Raw genomic sequence first — 21,089 nt, forward strand, 5'->3', positions numbered from 1 at the left:
ATAAATCTCGTGTGTACAGAAGTAGGCACGTCAAACTAGCATGTCAAGTAGGCACGTCAATGAATTCCAGTTATGTATACACAAGGAATAGGTTTGAGTAATATTTTTCATGTTGATTGAAATATGTTTCCAATATTCGTTGAAAGTATTTCGAATCTAGATGAGTATCTTCGTCATTGAGAGAAAGAAATTGAGGCCTTATTTAATTCCCACCACTAGTGAAAAGGGAAATGTAAAATTCATTATCTCTACATTTAAAGAATATAATATGCATTAATATGGTGGAATCGTTTATTGTCGAAAAGAAAGAGAAGTGAAAATTGTGCAATACTCTAATGGAAAGAAATAAAGCTTCTCATGAGAAAGTGTTTTATTCCTAAGACTTTCCACAAATTGCAAGATTTAAAGAAAGGGAGCAAAAGTGTTAACAATTACTGTGAGGAGATGTTATTACTATTAGGGATGGTGCCCTATCTCGTAGTTTGTAATGTATAAACGAAATTAATTCATTTAATAAAATAAGGAGTTATTTTATTTGACATTTAGAATTGTATAACTCAATCCAATAAATAAGATATGAGGTTATTTAATGTAACTTAAACATGTATGTGGTTAACATACGAGTGGATCATGTATAAGTAATAACCTATATGGTCTGTGATATATGGATAAAGTTGGGTGTCTCATCCTTGTGACACTATAGATGCACCCACTTTGTAATTGTTACAACCAATTGTTACAATGGTTGTAAAGTGTTACAAACAATTCGATCCTAATCATTTATGTGGAAACATGTGAGTGGGGGTATATTATACAAAAAGTTTATATAAGACCGAACCGCAAAATGATTGGTCTTTCTTTATAACGTCGTTACTTGAAAAGACTTGCATTTCACTAGGATGACCATAGGTAACTTGACCTTAATCTTAAATAAGTTTTGAGCTTTTGTCTGTGAGGGCAATCTTTTGATTTGTATGGGTGAGAATGGCCAAATTCGCCGACTCAATATGCCTACCATTTTGGAGATTTGTTCGAATAAGGAGTTCGGAATACAACTACATAAGATGGAATTCACTCTTTCCCATCTGAAGGATAAGTAGATGAATTGATCCTTTAAGTACTAATTCCGGGTCTTGAACAATGGGGCGCCTCACCCTCTCACTGGCCAGAGAGGGGTCTAGTTTATAGTTGGACTATAACTAATTATTCATTAGAGAGATCAATGTAATTAGGGGTGTACATAGTCCAGGTTGGGTTGGGTTGAAAGAATTTTATGCATCAACCCAAAAATTTGGGTTGGCTAATAATGAACCATATCAATTTATTTTTGAAGGGTTAACCCAACCCAAAATTTCTGGGTTGGGTCGGGTTGGGTCACCAGTTTTTGTGAGGTCGGATCTACAGAGGGGAAGCGGTGACTCGTGAGGCCGGATCTACGAGAGGGGAGGTCGGATCTACGAGAGGGCAAGGGTTTTCATTCGCAGGGACGAACGCGATAGATGACAGGACGAGGACGACAAGAGGGACCGAGAGCGAGGGCGGGGGCGAGGAAGAGGGTTTTCGTTGGGTTTCTTTGTCGGACTGCAGCGGATGCGAGAGGGCGAGGGGTTTCTTTTTGTTGGGTTTCTTTGTCGGACTGCGGCGGATGTGATCGGCGATCGCGACTCATGAGGGACTGAGGGCGAGGGCGAGAGCGACCGATGGCTTTTCCTTCTTTCCTTCACAAGGGACCGAGGGCGACTGTCGAGGGTGTTTTTTTAATAAATATAGATTATTCCTTATTTGCTGCCACGGCCGGATGCGCAAAGTGAAAGAGCTGCCTTTTTTTTTATTATATATATTCGGGTCAGGTCGGGTCAACTCGACCTTGAAAGTGAATAAACCGAGACGCAGCCCGATTTTTAAATTTTTAATAATTTTTAACCCAATCCAACCCAAAATAAAATATAACCCAACCCAACCCTTACGGTTTGAGTTTGGCAGTCCGGGTTGGTCAGGTTATCGGGTTTTTTAAACACCCCTAAATGTAATTAAGAAGTTAGATGTAACTACAAGGGTAAAATGGTAATTTAACCCAGATGTAGTTATGAGCAATTCATGAAGGTTTGACTTACTGTTGATTGGTTATATCCATGGACATATAAATAAATCTATAGTGCGAAGAGTGAGTTGTCGATCTTTAGAGGGGTGACAGAAAATTCACAAATGTTAGTTAATTAATAAAAAGTTTAATTGATTAATCTCGTATCATTGGAGTTTCTAATCTATATGTCCATTAGGTCCCTTTGCTAGCTCAGTAAGGATGAAACAAGGAATAAATGGTTTTGGAATAATTTTAAATTGATCAAATTATTTAAGGAAAATTTTATATTAATGTGATTACTATAAAGTAATGTATATTGATACATTATAATACATAGTTCATTATGAATATGATTTATGATTAAGACTATGTATAAGAGAGATAAATATTTGAATAAGATTTAAATTAATATAATGTATATTAATGCATTATAGATAAGTATAAATATGATTTATAATTAATAAGAGAGATAAATATTTGAATGAGCTACAAAGTAATGTATATTGGTACATTATATATAGAGTTAATTATAAATATAATTTATAATCGATATTATATAATAAATTAGAGTAATATATTTGAATAAAATTCAAATATTAATTATAGGAATGTGATTCATATAAATACTATAGGTTAGAATTAGTATGAATGAGATTCATATTAAAGCTATAAGTTATGTGAGAGGAAATCATTTGAATATAATTCAAATGAAAATTTGAATATATGATATTTAAATATATTATAATTTAATTATATTAAATGAGATTTAATATAATTAATAAGGATAACTCCCAACGTTAACAGGAAGAGAATTGTAACTCCCGCTCCACATTCCTTCATTTTTCTCACATTGAAGAAACAAAACCTGTAGAAGAAGTGTTTTGTTGGTTCTATAAGAGTTAAAGAAGAACCTCAAAGGAAAAATCTCTCCCAATAATTCTCTGTAATTCCCTTCCCTTTCCCAAAATCAAAGATCCCACAATATCTTTTATTCCTTGTCGGAGAATAGTAAGGAAGCCCTTTTGGTGGTGTTTAATTCGTTGGAGAAGAATTACTATTTGTGTTCGTTTGAGTTTTGGGGAGAAGGTTGGAGTTCATGCGTTTGTGAACTTGAGGAGATCATTACAAGGAGAAGAATTTCTTGAAGATGGTCTTCAAGGGTAAGTTTTGTTTCTCTCGTCTCCCTCTCAGTAGCACATTGTTTATAATATTTATTTTGTTTTTTTCTCTTTATTTTGTTGATTTCAAAAATAAAATCAAATTGCATGACGTTCACACGCTTCTGCGAGGAATTCGATACCTTCAATTACTTGAGGAGGTTAACATATTCGAGGATGAGGAAATTACCATGGAACGATTCTACAAAGAACTTAATGAGAAAATTGTCGATATGCTTGTTAATCGAGAATAAATTCAACCTTGTGAGAATTTGGAAGAAATGACATGTGTTACCACTATGATAGAAAAGCAACTCTAAAGGAGATCTTCAAGGTACACTAAATCTAAATCTAGTTTCAATGCCGACACATTAGTGGAAGATGTTAGTTTATCTACCATATCTCAACATTTTGATAAGGTGGGAAGTAGCAAAGAGAAACTTAATAATATTGTGTCTATGCATGATCATGATGTTTTTTCTAGTAAGCCATTAGATTGCAAGGACCCACATGACTATAATCATACTACTGTTGTTGAACTACTTATTTCTAAAGAAGCATATGATAGTAGTAGTGCGGTAGAGAAAGTAAATGGTAGTGAATTTGAAACTACTATACTTTGTGATTATATTGTTAGTCAATTAGATCCTAAAGTATCATATGATCTTACTTTTGTACCATTGCTTCCAAGAGCAATAAAACTCGATGTGTGTGGGTTGGAAAACCAAAGGTATGAGACCGAGATAAAAGTAATAAAAATATATGAAGAAAAGTGTGTAAACATAAATGAGAGAGAAAAGCATATGAATAATACTCGATCTATAAAAAAAAAAATGAGAGAAAAGCTAGGAAAGTGAGTTTGGAAAGTTGTGAGGTAAAATCCTTATTGTTTTCAAAACAAAACATTCAAGATCTTTTTAGCCAAAGAGATTGTTTTCTAACAGGTGAGCTTCAATCAAATTTGCTTAATTTTTGTTTTGAGTTTTTGCAGGATGTTATAACATTGACTTTGAAGCAAAGGTCAAAAATTGGTCTTAGTGCTTCTAATGTTCACAAATTGAACGAGGATTAGAAGGACTAATGTTCTTTCTAAAATAGACGGAATCCAAGACAATTTCAATATTTGACATCTCATGACTACAAGATTGCTTTGCAAGGGAGATCATCCAATAAAAGTCTAAGAAGAGTAACATCATTTTCTTCTCATGACTTTAAAACTGCTATACAAGGCTTTGATTTAGGTTCGAGGAAGAATCTTTCAAAGAAGGAGAGGATGATATGAACCGTCTAGGGCATCAAGTTATTATTTATGTTTTATTTAATAATTTTAATGTAATTTTATTACTTTCCAATTTTATCCTTTTTATGTTACATTTTATCCTTTTTGTTCATGTGTTGAGTTGCATGCCAAGAATAGTCAAGTGGGATTGATCATCCTATTTGTGGAGTGTTTGAATCTTGGAGCAAGGAACCTGTTCTTGTTTTAAAATACTTGATCTTAAGGTAATCCATGTCTAACACAATCCTTAGAGTTGAAATCGAGTTGATTTTAGGGTTTTAATAATTGAGAATTAGGGATTTTCATCCCAAATGGTTTCTAATTTCAATTCGCTAGAGTTTTCGTACCATATACACTTAGTTATTATCACAAAAAATGATATCTATTGCAATTACATTTAAGTTTATCTATTATTTACATAAATAGCTTAATGAGCTACTATTTTACACAAAGTCTAGCCTAAATGAATTTTATAGCCCTCCTTGTTCAAACTTTTAAAATAATAATACCAAAAAAGGCATAACAGAAGTTTCTCCAAATCATACTGGTAAAGAAAGTTTCTCCAAAACAGTTTTTTTTAACCCACACAAGTAAAGGAAGTTTCTCCATAAGATCCGAAATCATTCTCCCTCAAACAAAAGAATAACTCCACAAAAAGCTTCAAAGAAAAAAACAATGTATATACATTGCATACACCAAAAGGTATATGTTGAATAGACCGTAACATACTGGAAAATGTAAATATATATTGAATACATTTCTTCGTATATAAGACGATATATTATACAAACTATCTTGTGTTCATGAATTTATCAAATATATCTTAGTTTATTTCTAGAAAATTCAAACATATATTGAATATATTCTTCAATATGTACCAAACAATTTATGTGATGTATATTTTTATTTTTCAGTATATTTGTAAACACACATGCTCACACGAGGTTTATGGAGAAACATATTTCTTGGAGTTGAACTTAGGTTGATCTTTAGCCCAAATCTTAATATTTAATTGGACTAAAATAATTAATTTGATCCAACGGTCATGATGAAAATGCATGATATCATCGGGATTTGTCAATTTATGTTTTCAATTTTAATTTGAGACACATGTCAACTTTTAATTAATCTCAAATTCAATTATTTTGTCATTTCTCATTAATTTGGCAAATGACATGACGATTGGTGATTAATCCAAAATTTCTCATTTAACAACACCAAAAAATAAATCATGATATATGTTATGCATATTTACAACTTTTAGTATATTACCAATATCGACATTTTTAAATATATTTGATGATAATGAAGAAACTGAAATGAAGAAGAAGATGAAGAAACCACGAACGGAGGCACTATATTCTAAAGTTGGAAATAAGATGAGCTACGACGATAATAAAATAAAGAAGATAATCTTCTTCCTTACTTTTAGAAAGTATACCAAATAAAATGGAAAATAAAATCAATTACATTAATATGATTTAACGAAAATTAATGATGGATAAGAGAGAATAAAAATTTGTTTATGTATATTAATACTAAAGTGACTGATGAGAGAGAACGGACCAAAAGAGTTTTTAAAAAAACGTCAAAAAAGAATGTAGCTGAAAATATTGATATTATTAAGAATATTATAATAACAAATAGATATTAATTGCTTAGTATCCCTAAGTCATGTGTCACCCTTTATATTGCCCATGTGCCTTGTAATTATTCATGTTTGGTGTCCATATAAGTCTACGTCCTACTTGCCATAAAATTACACATACATTGGTGAGAATTTCACGTCAAAATTCCACTAACTTACATATTATTCAACTTTATAATTTTAATTATTTTATGTTTTTAGTTATTTTATTTTATATATTTAATATTATTATATTATATTTTGTCCATATCCGTATTCTCGTTGTGCTCCTCAATTTCACAACACGTTATCAGCACGAGCTCCTGTCGTTTTTCCCATTAAAGGTGGGTTCTAAAGGTATGTCGGTTTTTCCCTCTTCGCTATAATTAATAAATCTAATGTTATTTTGCATATTCAATATCTATCAAATTTCTAACATAAGTACAATATTTTATTATAGGACAGCCATGACAAATCTTATAAAATTAGAATTTTTCACCCTTGATATTAAGGATAATAATTATTTATCATGGATATTTGATGTCGAAATTCACTTGATGCTATGAACTTGGGAGAAACAAACTAAAGAAGGAAATACAACATCCAGTCATGACTTTCCTTCGTCATCATATCCACTAGGGATTGAAAATTGAGTATCTTACAATAAAATATCCCCGTATCTTGTGGAAAAAAATTGAAAGAGAGGAATGATCATAAAAAAAGCAATTATTCTTCCTAAAACTCGTTATGGGTGGATGCACTTGAGACTACAAGATTTCAAATCAGTAAGTGATTACAATTTCGCATTATTTAAAATCAATTCAAAATTGTCGTTATGTAGAAAAAAATTACTGATGTTGATATATTAGAGAAGACATTTTCTACATTTCATGTCTCGAATATGCTCATGCAGCAGTAATATCGAGAGAAAGGTTTTAAATAGTATTTTGAATTAATTTCATGTCTTCTCATGGCTGAACAAAATAACGAGTTATTGATGAAAAATCATGAATCTCGACCAACTGGAATGACACCATACCCTGAAGTGAATGCTGTGAATTTTAATAATAATTGTGGTCGCGATCGAGGTCGTGACCATGGCAGAGGAAGTATTATTTTCTTGGGGGTCGTTTTAATCATTCAAATTTAAAAAAAAAAACTAAATAAAATGATGATCACAAAGGAAAAGCTCCACAAGATAAGAGTTCAAAAAATGTTGAAAATAAATGTTTCTGAATGCGGAATGACTAAACATTGGTCACGTACATGTCGTACGTCAAAACACTTAGTTGACCTCTAACAAACCTCCCTGAAGGAAAAAGGAAAAAATGTGGAAGCAAATTTTGCATACCAAGATAATGATATATTTGACCCATCCCATGTGACAAATTCGGATGTGGTGGACTTCTTTGAATCTCCCGAAAAGAAGATTGACACAGTTGGTGGCACATCAAGTGATTCTTTTGAGTTTGAGAATATCTAGACGTAATGTTGTTGTTTTCTTTTATCTATTTTCATGTTTTTTTTAGTAACTTTTTTTATATTTTAAGTGTTGTTTTTCTTATTGTATTTATTTTCTTTTAATGAAGAAATATGGATCATTTTCATATCTTGGGTGATTAAAAAATGAGCAAAGAAGATCTATCTATGGCAGACAGTGCAACTACATACACAATACTTACAAATAAAAAAATATTTTTCCAAATTGACAATGCTGAAAGTAAAAGTAAATACAATATTAGGTTCTGCAAACTTGATCGAAGATTTTCGAAAAACAAATATTATTTTGCCTAGAGGAACAAAATTTACAATTGACAATCCATTGTTCTCTAGTCAATCAAAAAGAAATCTTATAAGTTTTAAAGATATACGTTGCAATGATTATCATATTGAGACTGATAGTAAGAATAATGTGGAATATTTATATATCATATCCATCGCCTCAAATGAAAACGTATATTAGAAAAAATGTCTGCTTATCTTATGGATTGTATTATACTCATATACGAGCAATTGAAACATATGCAACAAGGAACCTGAAGTTCATAAATCCAGACATATTTACAATTTGGTATGACCGATCGGGTCATCCAGGATCTATAATGATGAGAAGAATTATTGAGAATTCAAATGGACATCCATTGAAGAGCCAGAAGATTCTCCAGGCTAATGAATTATCATATGATGCTTGCTCTCAAGAAAAATTGATAATTAGACCATCACTTCACCTATATTTTTAGAACGAATTCTGGTGATATATGTAGGCCTATTAACCCACCAAGTGGATTGTTTAGATATGTTATAATATTAATAGATGCATCCAGTAGATGGTCACACGTGTGCTTATTATCAAGTTGAAATATTGCATTTGCAAGATTACTTGCTCAAATAATTAAGTTAAGAGCACAATTTACATCCCAACCTTTTGATAATTATTGTATGTCAATTGCGATAAGTGTTGAACATCCTGTTACTCATGTTCATACAAAAAATGGTTTAGCATAATCATTTATAAAATGTTTGCAATTAATTGCAAGATGATTACTTATGAGAGCTAAGCTTCCTTCATCTATATGGGGACATACTATTTTGCATGCAACGTCACTTGTACGCATTAGGTCAGTAGCTTATCATAAGTACTCGCTATTACAATAGCTTATGGTCATGAGCCAAATATTTTCCATCTAAGAATTTTTTTTGTGTGCAATATATGTTCCAATTGCTCTACCACAACGCATTAAGATGGGTCCTCAAAGGAGGTTAGGGATATATGTTGGATATGATTCCCCATCAATTATTAAATATCTTGAACACCTGATGGATGATGTATTTACTACACAATTTGCTGATTATCATTTTAATGAGACAAATTTTCCAACATTAGGGGCGAGAAATTAAGAAGTTGGAAAAAGAAATTACATGAAATGCATCGTTATTGTCTCATTTAGATCCTCGTACAGATCAATGTGAACTTGAAGTTCACAAAATAATTCATTTGCAAAATATAACAAATCAATTACCAGATGCATTTATAGATGCAAAGAAAGTAACTAGGTCACATATACCAGTTGCAGATGTTCCATCGAAAATTGATATCTCAACGCAACAAGTTGTCACTAATGAGTCTGGAACACGCCAGAAGCATGGTAGACCAGTGGGTTCCAAAGATAAAAATAATCGAACATGAAAAATAATTAATAGTGAAAAAGATTTGGTTGAGGATGTAAATACCCATGAAGAAATCCTTAACATGACTAGTGAGGAAAGTGAAATACCTAAAGACAATAATAATGAAATTTCAATAAATTATGTCATGTTAGGAAAAAGATGGAATCGTACTAATGTAATTATTGACAACACTTTTGGGTATAATATTGCTCTTGATATTATATCTGAAAATGAGGGTCCTGAACCAAAATCTGTTGAAGAATGTCGACATAGAAAAGATTGGCTTCAGTGGAAAGAAGCAATTGAGGCAGAATTAAATTCACTTTTAAAACATTAGGTTTTTGGACTAGTAATTTGAATACCAAAAGTTGTAAAACCTGTGGGATAGAAATGGGTATTTGTAAGGAAAATAAATGAAAATAATGAGGTCACAAGATATAAAGCAAGACTAGTTGCATAAGGTTTTTCACAAAGACCTGGTATTGATTATGAGAAGACATATTCTCTGGATGTAATTACATTAAGATATTTAATTGGCTTGACTGTGTTAAAAGTCTGGATATGCATCTTATGGATATAGTCACAACATATTTATATGGATTTCTTGATAATGATATTTATATGCGAATCCTATAAGGATTTAAGGTACTTGAAACATATACATCAAATTCCTGGGAATAGTATTCAATAAAATTATAGAGATCACTATATGGATTGAAACAATCAGGATAGATGTAGTACAATCGCTTGAGTGAATATTTATTGAAAAAAAGATATCAAAATAATCCAATATGTCCATGTGTTTTTATAAGAAATCACAATCAGGATTTGTTATTATAACTGTATATGTTGATGACTTGAATATAATTGGAACTCTTGGAGAGCTTTCAAAGGTAATAGAATATCTTAAGAAAGAATTTGAGATGAAAAATCTCAGAAAAATAAAATTTTGCCTTGATTTGCAAATTGAGCATTTAGTAGATGGAATATTTATTCATCAGTCAACTTATATAGGAAAAATTTTGAAAAGATTTTATATGGACAAAGCACATCCATTAAATATTCCAATGGAAGTTCATTCATTGGATATAAAGAAAGATATATTTCAACTACGAGAAGATAATAAAGAACTTCTTGGTCCTGAAGTACCATATCTTAGTGCAATTGGTGAACTTATGTATTTTGCTAATAATACAAGATCGACCAGATATTGCATTTTCAGTAAATTTATTAGCTAAATATAGTTCATCTCCTACAAAAAGACATTGTAACGAAATTAAGCATATACTCCATTATATCCAAGGAACAATCGATATGGGTTTGTTTTATTCAAATAAATCAAATTTTGATCTAATGGGTTATGCAGATTTTGGATATTTATCTGATCCACACAAAGCTAGATGTCAAACAGGTTATTTGTTCACATGTGGAAGAATTGCTATATCATGACGATCGGTGAAACAGACTATAACGGCCACTTCCTCAAATTATGCTGAAATTCTTACAATTCATGAGGCTAGTCGAGAATGTGTATGGCTAAGGTCAATGACGCAGCACATTCGTGAAACGTGTGGCTTGTCTTCTAATAAAAACCTTCTAACAATATTATACGAAGATAACACAACTTGCATAGCCCAAATTAAATGATGATATATTAAAGGAGATAGAACAAAGCATATTTCACCGAAGCTTTTTTACACTCATGATCTTGAAGAAAATGGTGACATCATTGTACAACAAATTTGTTTGAAAGATAACCCGACAGACTTATTTACAAAGGCATTACCAACTGCAACTTTTGAAAAATTGGTGTACAATATTGGAATGTGGCGACTCAGAGATCTTAAGTGATGTTTTTGTGAAGGGAGTAAATATATTGTATTTTTTTAGAGTATGTATTATATGAAATATGTACTCTTTTCTCTTCGCTAGGTTTTTTTCCATTGGATTTTTCCTAGTAAGGTTTTAACGAGGCATGTTATATATATATATGAGTATCTAAGGGGGAGTATTATGAATATTATAATAATAAGTAGATGCCTTAGTGTCCCAAAGTCATGTGTCACCCTTCATGTTGTCCATGTGCCTTGTAATTATTTATGCTTGGTGTCTATGTAAGTCCATATCCTACTTGTCACTTTACCTATAACTAGTGACATTTGGTGGATCTTAAAATTTACATACATTGGTAAAAATTCTACTTCAAAATTCCACTAATTTACATATTATCCAATTTTACGTTTTTAGTTATTTTATTTTATTTTATATTTTTTATATTTAATATTATTATATAAATATATTACTGTATTATATTTTCTCCATAACCATGTTCTCGTTGTGTTCCTCAATTCACAACATATATGAAAAATTTTCTAAATCTTAGGATATTTATGAAATATATTAGCTGTGAAGCTAATAGACTAAAAAAATCTTTTAAATAAGTTAAAACATTTATTATAATTAAATTATATTCACATAAGCAACATTTAGTATAATTTGTTTCTAGATCCACTAATAAAATGACCCATTATCTGGCGTCGAAAATGCAATCAGTCATTATCTGGCGTCGACAATGCAATCCACTAATAAAATAACATTAATATGGTTAACGATGATTTGAATTTTTGTAGCCCATTGGGCATTTATTCTTATTTTTCGTAATCCATAAAATTTTTTACGATATATCGAAAATATCATAAATTCCCTTTATACAACATCGAACTCATAAAAATATCGACATGTCAACACAAATTTTAATACCATGAACACAACGCATAGAATAAGAAAAAAGATTAAAGACACTACAAGAATTTTGGCCTTTAATGTCGGTTGGAAAAAGTGAAACTAGAGATACAATGTCGATTTGGAAGACAGGCTTTAATGTTGGTTTAAAACCGACATTAAAGGTTTGATTTATTATTTCTTTTTCTTACTTTAATGAAAAAGCCCTAATTTTTCTATTCTCATTCTCACGGTGCCAAACCATTTCATTTCTCTCTTACCCCAAGCCTTGGTCACGCGAAAGGTTGTTCGTCGTCCAAGTTTGGCTGTGCAAATCAGGTTGCCGGTCGTCCGTCTCTGGTTGTCCGCCTTCCGTTCATGGTCGTTCGTTCATGGTACCATCCGTCCGTGGTCGTCCAGCTGTGGTGCCGTCCATCCGTGGTATGTTTTTAGCAGAAGCATGTTATTTTTTATATTCATAAACCATCTGAAGATCATCCACTGCAGGTGGTGTTCATCCGCTACTGCTGTCGCTCGGTCATGTCGTCTGCCACCGTTGCCACTGAGATCGTCAAGGTGTTGTCGATTGAAACGTAAGTTTAGTCTTAGGTTTCTTTTTTTTTTCCTCTTTTAATTTAAAAAACTGGGTTACAAATCTTTTTCATGTCATTCGTTGAACAAGCTGTAGCAAATCTTTTTCATGTCATTCGTTGAACAAGCTGCAGCCATCGAGTACACCTTATTGTCGTCGATCATTGTAAGTTATAGATCTTTATTTATTTATTTATTTTATTTTGACATTGTTGCATTTGTTATCTTTTTATAGGTGTTCCATTCAGATTTGGATTGAATGGTTCAAAATCACTGTCATTAATTTATAAATTTGGATTCAAATTAATTTTCCCCCACAAAGAAAACCAATTTCCATTCAGATTTGGATTGAATGGTTCAAAATCACTGTCATTATGAAAAGAGAATACACACAACCAAAAGAAAAAGTTGATGCAACTTTAATAAGACTGTTTCAGAGGAGGAGATCGTAGACAGGTCCAATCCATTGAAACAAACACCATTTTCCAAAAGACAACATCCTTGGCTCATTCCACAGCCAGTTTCAAGCTATTACCCATTAGCCTGTAACACATGTGAGTCAGAGTAAAGTTTAACCTTAATTCAACAACTACTTGAAGCTAAATTGGTAATGTAACAAGATAATATCCAAGATCAAAGATGATAATCACTAAAACTGGCTTTGAGATAACCAAAGCTTCCTACAGCTATCATTTCATTCAAGGTGGATTTTATGAACAAAATGTAAAGAGTAAGCCAGCTACTCATTCAAATTATTAACAAAATGAAGTTGTATGTAATAGTGATTTTGATCATTTTTTTTCTATGTTAAGTGTGATTCTTGCTTTTTAAAATGCCTTTCAATATTGCCTCTTGAGGTTTGAAATATATGTGTGCATACATATTCAAGCTGACTGGAAATAATGTTATAACATTGTCATTGCGTCATCTTTCATGTTTATGCTGAAAGCCTGTACTAATTTGAGCCATTGCAAGTCTTATGGTAACGTCTCAACTTATGATTATCTGGGTTGCAACCTCACTGAACTCTACTGAGTGTTTTGTCCTACAATCCGGCTCTTCTGTTTTCTCTTGGCATGGAAACCAAAGTACATTCGAGCAACAACAATTAGCTGGCAAAAGTTGCAGAGTTTCTAAGGGTAAGGTCTCAAACATTTTATCCATTTGTATCTATATATATATATATGAATGGATACAATCTTCCGTTGCATGTGTTACGCTTACGCCCAAACCTTTATTGTTTGTGATCCTTTGAACAACAGTGGTCAGACAAAGATGCCTATAACCAGATACTACTGAAGCTGGAGGGTCTGTTCAAGAAGAATTATGAAGGTTTCCATACTTACTAAGTGGAGAGTGACAATAAACTCATAATGTTTGTAAAATCATAATCTTTGTATTACTTGTAATTTATGTTTTCAAGGCCTGAATTATTGTACGCCTTTTAAATTATAATTCTATAGCAGAATTTGAGGATTAAATGTAATAGATTTACAATCCATACATGAATAATATGTCATAGCCATAGCATTTGATGATGATGTGTCATGTTATACTTTTTTACCAAAAAAATGGATTTGGCAAGAGAACTTTAAAAAACAGACAATAATTGATAAAACGGACAGATTTGGGATTCAATGTCGGTTAAGAATTAAAAAAAAGGCTTTAATGTCGGTTGCAATCGACATTAAAGACCTTCAATGTCGGTTGCAATCGACATTAAAGACCTTCAATATCGGTTGCAACCGATATTAAAGACCTTCAATGTCGGTTGTAGCCGACATTAAAGACCTTCAATGTCGGCTGCATTTAATGTCGGTTGCAATCGACATTAAAGGCTGTGTTATTGGTGTTATTGAAGCCCTTTAATGTCGGTTTAAAACCGACATTAAAGGGATTTAATAACACTATCTTTAATGTCAGTTGCCAACCGACATTAAAGTCCGAATTTCTTCTAGTGAGAGCTTATAGAGTAGGAGACAACGTCATAGAGAATGATCTTTAGGGAATGTGTTATATCATTTTGTGTCGTCTTGCGATACCAACTCATGGACAACAAAATTATAATGTCGGACTAACAAGAAGAAACATCATATTATCCATACGTAATATTGAGATTATAATTATATGTGAGAAAATTAATAGAGAATGTTGATTGTGACAATAATAATGATGGAGCTAGGTAGGACTAGCCCCTTTTGAAATGAGATGGTGCAGGTCGAAGCCAAGCTCGACCGCCAATGATGTCTTTGGTGAAGAGTTTTGCAGCTTCATCCGTCGACAGGCTTCGTGACCATGCCACTCTTTTGGCTCTATTTGCTCCTGGCCCATAGCATTTGTATTCTCCATACAACACTGTTCTGTATATATGAATGGTTTCACACAAATCTTAGTTTGCAAATTACAATTAATTTTACCACCTTGTAGGGTTTTTGGTAAAATATCAACAACGACCGGATAACGAATTTAATTGCATCTAAAAATACAAGAAATTAAATGATAGGCTCTAAATACTATTAAAAAAAAGAAAAAGAAAGCCCTACTATATTTCTTTGTTTTCCAATCATTTGAACTAGGAAACACTTTTAAGCTTAGTATGTTACAAATTTCAGAGAAATTATGCACGACTGTAATAATATTCGACATCAGCAGTTTCTTTTGGTCATAATTTTTCTCTAGTTTTAGAGTTTTGCATCTAAAATTTTATGTTTAATACTTTTAAAAAAAGAAAATTCTCCTATATTTTTTGCCCACACAAGTTTACTTTGGTATTTATAACACATGTTGAATCATATAAATTTTGGAAGTTTCTATTTAGTTCCTAACTATTATTTGAGTTATTGATTTCTTACGATTTAAAAAGTTTCAACGCGTGAATTGAGTTTTTACGACTGTTTTTTTTCCTTCCTCTCTAAATATGCTGTTGTTCATGTGTCATGAAATATCTATTTTGTTGTAATTAATTTTGATGTTTGTATTTCGAGTTTAGTGAGTTCTATAGAATTAGTTTCAATTTAGTCTATTATATAGTTTTAAGTTTTAACTCTAATTTGATCTCGGTAAAAATATGTAAAAAGAAGTGATTAAAAAAGACTATTTAGAGATAAGAATATGTGAACTTAAACTTAACCACATGAATTAAATTATCGAAACTTTTAAAATTATAAGAAAAAGATTAAAACTAAATTCAAATGGTAGAGACTAAATTAAAACTTTTTTTTAATTCAATAATTGCGGGATAGAGAATTGAACCTTTCATCTCTAGAACCAAGCTCACTTTAATACTAAATTGTAACTTTCAAAAATGATATAGACTAAACTGAAACTAACAAATAAAACTAAACCTCGAGAATTTAATTAATAATCTTATCTAATGGGAATAAATAATGTTAGGGTGTATATATTACCTTTGCTTGCTTTGATCTCCCCAATCATTCCAGCCCTGTGGTTCAACAACATTGGACATGTAGGTGTAACCAAACACAACCTTAGAGCAATCCCCCCATGGCCGTCCAAGAAAAGTGGAACCACTTCCTGTAATTTTTCCTCCCAAGAACACAAACCCAGTGTTCTCCTCCGTCGTGTTCCGGTGTTGCGCCGTCATCGCCCCACCTCTATCCGACGTCGAGTGCAAATGACACCTCTATACAATTGAACATAAGACCAAAAAGACCAAAAATAGATGTTTTGAAATTATATTTCTAAAAAGAGAGAAAAAAGTGCATGAATCAATATAGTTCACGTTCAAAGTACACTTATATCAAAACCAACGATTTATAATAAAAACCTGGTTTGGTTGAAGAGTTTTCTAGATGGACATTGATACAGACATGCAAAACCTATGACACTTCTTTCTCATACAAAGGTTTCATTTTCCCTTCCAAGAGTGTAGGTTTTCTCTTCTTCCCTCTTCTTCTATTTTTTATTTTATATATAATTTCATTTTGAATATTATTAATTAATTAATTAATATTAATTTAATAAATTAATATAATTATTTATTTTAATAAATCAATAATAATCTATTAAATTGTTTACTTAATTTATTTTGATAAATAAAAATTTATTAAATTAATGTAATTACTTATTTACGTAAATCATTGACTAATTAGCTAACAATATCTTAAAATTTAGTAAAAAATTCATTTTTCAATAAATATAATTGGTTACTTAATTGTAATTTTATAATCCAACAATTATTTATTGAGATTAATTTTAATTTCATCCTTCATAATCAACATATGATCATTAATTTAAAACATTTGATCTAATATTTCTTATTAACTTTCATTCTTAACCTATCATATTTGGTTCTCTTTTCTTAGATTAATTTTTGTATATTGTTTATTAAAATGAAGTTATTCATGTTATCTAAGCAAAATAAGTTGATACAAATAAAATTTATAATTAATAAATATGAACACTACTTTAACTAAAATTAAATAATTGATTGTAATAAATAAATAATCATATACTTATTTAATTCACTTTTATCAATAAAAATATATTAAATTAATGTAGTTAAATATATTTATGTACAAATACTAATTAATTAATTTTAGTATTAGTTTCAAATAAAAACAATTGATTCACTAATAGTTATTTTAACTTAGTATGTGTATTCATTTTTTTAATAATGCTTGTAATTAATTATCTAATTAAAATGATTCTTTCATTATTAATTGATTAATCTATTAAAAATAATATGAGGTTATCCTAATTAGTTTCCTACAATATACAAATATAATTTATTACCTTCTCATATACAATCAAATATGAATGTACAACCAAACAAAAAAAAAAAAAAAAAAAAAAAAAAAAAGTTTTTTAAAAACAATATATTAGTTTTAATTAATTAGTTTTCACAACTTAGCTTTAAATTTTGAGAAAGGACTCTAAAATATATAGTTATCTAAATTATTAAAAAAACCAGAGATAGAAATTATGTTTTACAATTTCATTTTTTTAAAAAATCAAATAATTATTAAAGGAGATGAAAAAACCTCGTAGAGAGAAGCGGCATTTCCGCAGATGAAATCGGTGGCTCCTTCAATGTAACAATTCTTGAAGTAATGTCTTCCGGCGTCATCCAGAAGGGTATCTTGAAAGGATATGATCCGGCAGCCATAGAAGGCGGCTCTGTCTGCAGAGACCCTTAGCGCCACCGCAATGCCGGTGGTGCCGAAGGTGTTTTGGATGGTCAGAAAACGGCCGATGAAGTCGGAGGCAAAGACGGAGACGACCGGAGATTGAAGTAAATCAGTTCCTTGGTTCCATGTGATTATGGTGTCGGAGGCCTTGCTGCCGCTTATTGTTATGAATGGCTTCTCCTCCGGTACCACTATTTTCTCTCTGTTCAATTTCATTACCAAAAATGAAGTGCGTTAAAAAAAACCTAAATCACCCGAAAAAATCACAACTACATTTTAGTTTAGTTATCAACCTATTTAGATTAGATTTTGTTTTAGTTATCAACCTATTTAGATTAGATTTAGTTCAAATAAATGAAAATTTTATAGACAAAATTAGTTTATGTATGGGTCTAAAATAACCTAAATGGGCTCAAATTTATTATTAATTTAAAAAATATATATTTTTTAACTTATTTATTTCCCAACAGCTAAATATAATTTTGTAGCAACTGGGAAAGAAAATTTTTATTAGATTGAGTTGTTAAGGTTAATCCAATATATGAAAATAATTCAATAAAATTTTACATAGTAATATTTTACTTATTTTCTAAAACAAAAATTAAATAAATAATTTGAGTAACCCGAACCAACCCACTCAAAAAATGTTTCATGAACGGGTTGGGTTAGCTTCATTATTTAATAAGAGTTATTTAAGTTGAAGAAACTTATAACCCAAATAATTAGATTAAATCTAAAAAGTGTTTCAACTCAGTTCACGAACATCCTTACAAAAAATTTCTTTTATCATTATTTTTAATTAAATTATCACTAATTTTTTTTTTTATTTTTAGAAAAGAGAAATACCAAAAATCATTCTGACTATATATTAATTTAGGGTTAAGGCCGGTTTGAAAATAGCTCAACTCATTTAAGTTTAAAGTTAAGTTAGAGGTTCGAATCTCCTAATCCTACATGTTATTGAAACTAAGAAAAAAATCAGAGAGAAAATAGAGACGTAGATTTTTCGAGTTCATGAGACAACCATATTATAGCAGTCAAAATCTCTAATTCTTTTTATAATATTGAAGTAGAGACAATTACAACCCTTCAATTTTGAATTTGATCCAACACCTCTTCAATTTGTTACATCATTACAGTTAAATCCTTGAGTACATTGTAAAATACACAAGCAACCTATGAACTACATGATTGTTAAAATCAAAATTTTTTGAACCATTGGTGATTACCATTTAACTCAAATAAAATCAAAATCACCCAGGAAGAAAGAAGAAGGAAGAGGGACCAAGAATGTTTAAAATATGTTTTATTTTTAAAAAATTAAAAGAATACTTTTCAATTAAAAAAAAATTGTCAACTTCCATTAGCTACGGTAGCAAAAACCCTAAGAAAAAGAGATCAAATTTCAAAAGTTAAAAGTGCACCATTTTATTTTTTGTTTTTTGATTTTTGGAAATTAAGTCGAGATATTTCCCATTCGTACAATAATTTGCATTACAATTCTTGAACTTTTAGTCAAATTTCAAAAATAAAAATAAATTTTAAAAAGCTACTTTTTTAAATTTTCAAATTTTGACTTAATCTTTTAAATTATTGGTAAAAATGGATAACAAAAGAAGAAATTAGGAGATGGAAATAGTACCTATAGGCTTAATTTTCAAAAAAACTAAAAACAAAAAACGAAATGGTTACCAAACGGGGCTTAAAATGTGGAGTTTGAAAACTCATAAAACAAACTACTATTAACTCAAAACTTAAGAGACCAAAAGTGTAATTTTTCTTATCATTAGTTTTTTTTTTTTTTTTTAAATACCCTCTCTTTTAATGTTTATTTAACAAAACCTCCTACCCTTAAAATCATAGAAAAAAGTTTGTATCAATTGAACTATGTTCGTGTTGGTTAACTTATACTATGTTAAAGAGTTTGATAATCGTATTAGTCGTCGACTAGTACATAACAAAAATTTAAAATTGGAAATCAAACAAATGATTTAATTTTACGAACCTGTAAGTTCCAGGCTTAACCCAAATGAAAACGAGTTCATTGTTATGAGATGGAACAGAATCAATTGCTTCTTGAATCTTTTTAAAATCTCCATTTCCTGATTGATCCACTCTTATCAGCCTTGCACTTGTCATATCTGTAGGAGCCATTCCAATATATTGGAAGATTTTTCAAAATAATTTCCCCTTCCACCACAAATATAATGATCATAAGAGATATGCACATATTTATAGTTTGTGTAGCTTGGTTTAGAGGCTAAATGCCCATGTGTGCCCATGTGAGGGAATTTCCTTATTCATCTCCATGGGGTTGCAATGAATAAAAGTTTCCCCAAATATATATATATATATATATAAAGGTTAAATTATAAGAAATATCGTTCAAAACTACTCATATCCCTTCAAAAGATATGCAATAATATTACTCATAAACTTATATAACTATTTCAAAAAATTCCTTAGAGTAGAAGTAGTCGAAATTGTTTAGGTCATCGTCATTCAAACGGTTTTATATTTTATGGTATGAAAGTTTGAGAGGTAATACTGCAATTTTTGTGATAGTATAAGGGTATTTTTTAAACAAGTAAAATTCAAAAAGGATTTTTTTTTTTTTTTAATAATTTTGTGTAAATAGTATGTGCTAACTCATGATGACTTTGTTTAGTAACAATTTGATTTTTTATTTTTGTAAGCTTATAAATACAACTTATACTTATCAAATGCAAACAATTAATACAAGTTTACTTCCACATAAATTAAGTGCAATTAATTGATTACGATGTCAATTGATAACATTTAACTTTTGTTTGATAATAATTTTGGTTTTGATTTTTAAAAATTAAACTTATAACAACATAGTTGTACATATGGAAGTGTATAAACAATACAAGTTTCCTCCCATATAAAATAAGTGTAATTAATTATGGTCTTCGCTAATAACATTTCTGATTGATAACAGTCTTGTTTGTTAGTTTTATGTTTTTGAAATTATATTTTTGTTTCTTCTCCAATTTCTTATTATGATTTTCAATGTTTAAATTCTTTGTCAAATCCAAATCTAAAAACATGTTTTATTTTTATTTTAAAAAGTACTTATTTTTTTAGTTTTCAAACTGATTTAGTTTTTAAAAATATTGATAGAAAGTGAATAACAAAATCTAAAACTCTATTTAGTAACCATTTTCTTTTTAAAAATTAAATCTATAAATGTTTTTTCCATCACTAAATTTCTTGTTTTGTTGTTATTTAAGTTTCTATCGATATTTTTAAAAACTAAGTCAATTTTTAATTTTGCACTAAGAATTTAAAA

The 21,089-nt window shown here is 30.3% G+C and overlaps 1 protein-coding gene across 1 annotated transcript; it reads right to left on the reverse strand.

The window, feature by feature from the left end:
• Window positions 1-14,637: 14,637 nt before the first annotated feature.
• Window positions 14,638-19,958, reverse strand: LOC120089275 (putative pectinesterase 11). The gene is made up of 4 exons (XM_039046694.1): window positions 19,782-19,958; window positions 17,630-17,978; window positions 16,034-16,269; window positions 14,638-14,986 (listed from the first exon to the last, which is right to left on the reverse strand). Exons 1-4 carry the CDS (start codon window positions 19,928-19,930, stop codon window positions 14,815-14,817), a joined length of 906 nt encoding a protein of 301 aa, XP_038902622.1. The 5' UTR covers window positions 19,931-19,958; the 3' UTR covers window positions 14,638-14,814.
• Window positions 19,959-21,089: the final 1,131 nt, after the last annotated feature.

Source organism: Benincasa hispida, chromosome 10 (genome assembly GCF_009727055.1).
Source record: "Benincasa hispida cultivar B227 chromosome 10, ASM972705v1, whole genome shotgun sequence".
NCBI lineage: Eukaryota > Viridiplantae > Streptophyta > Magnoliopsida > Cucurbitales > Cucurbitaceae > Benincasa > Benincasa hispida.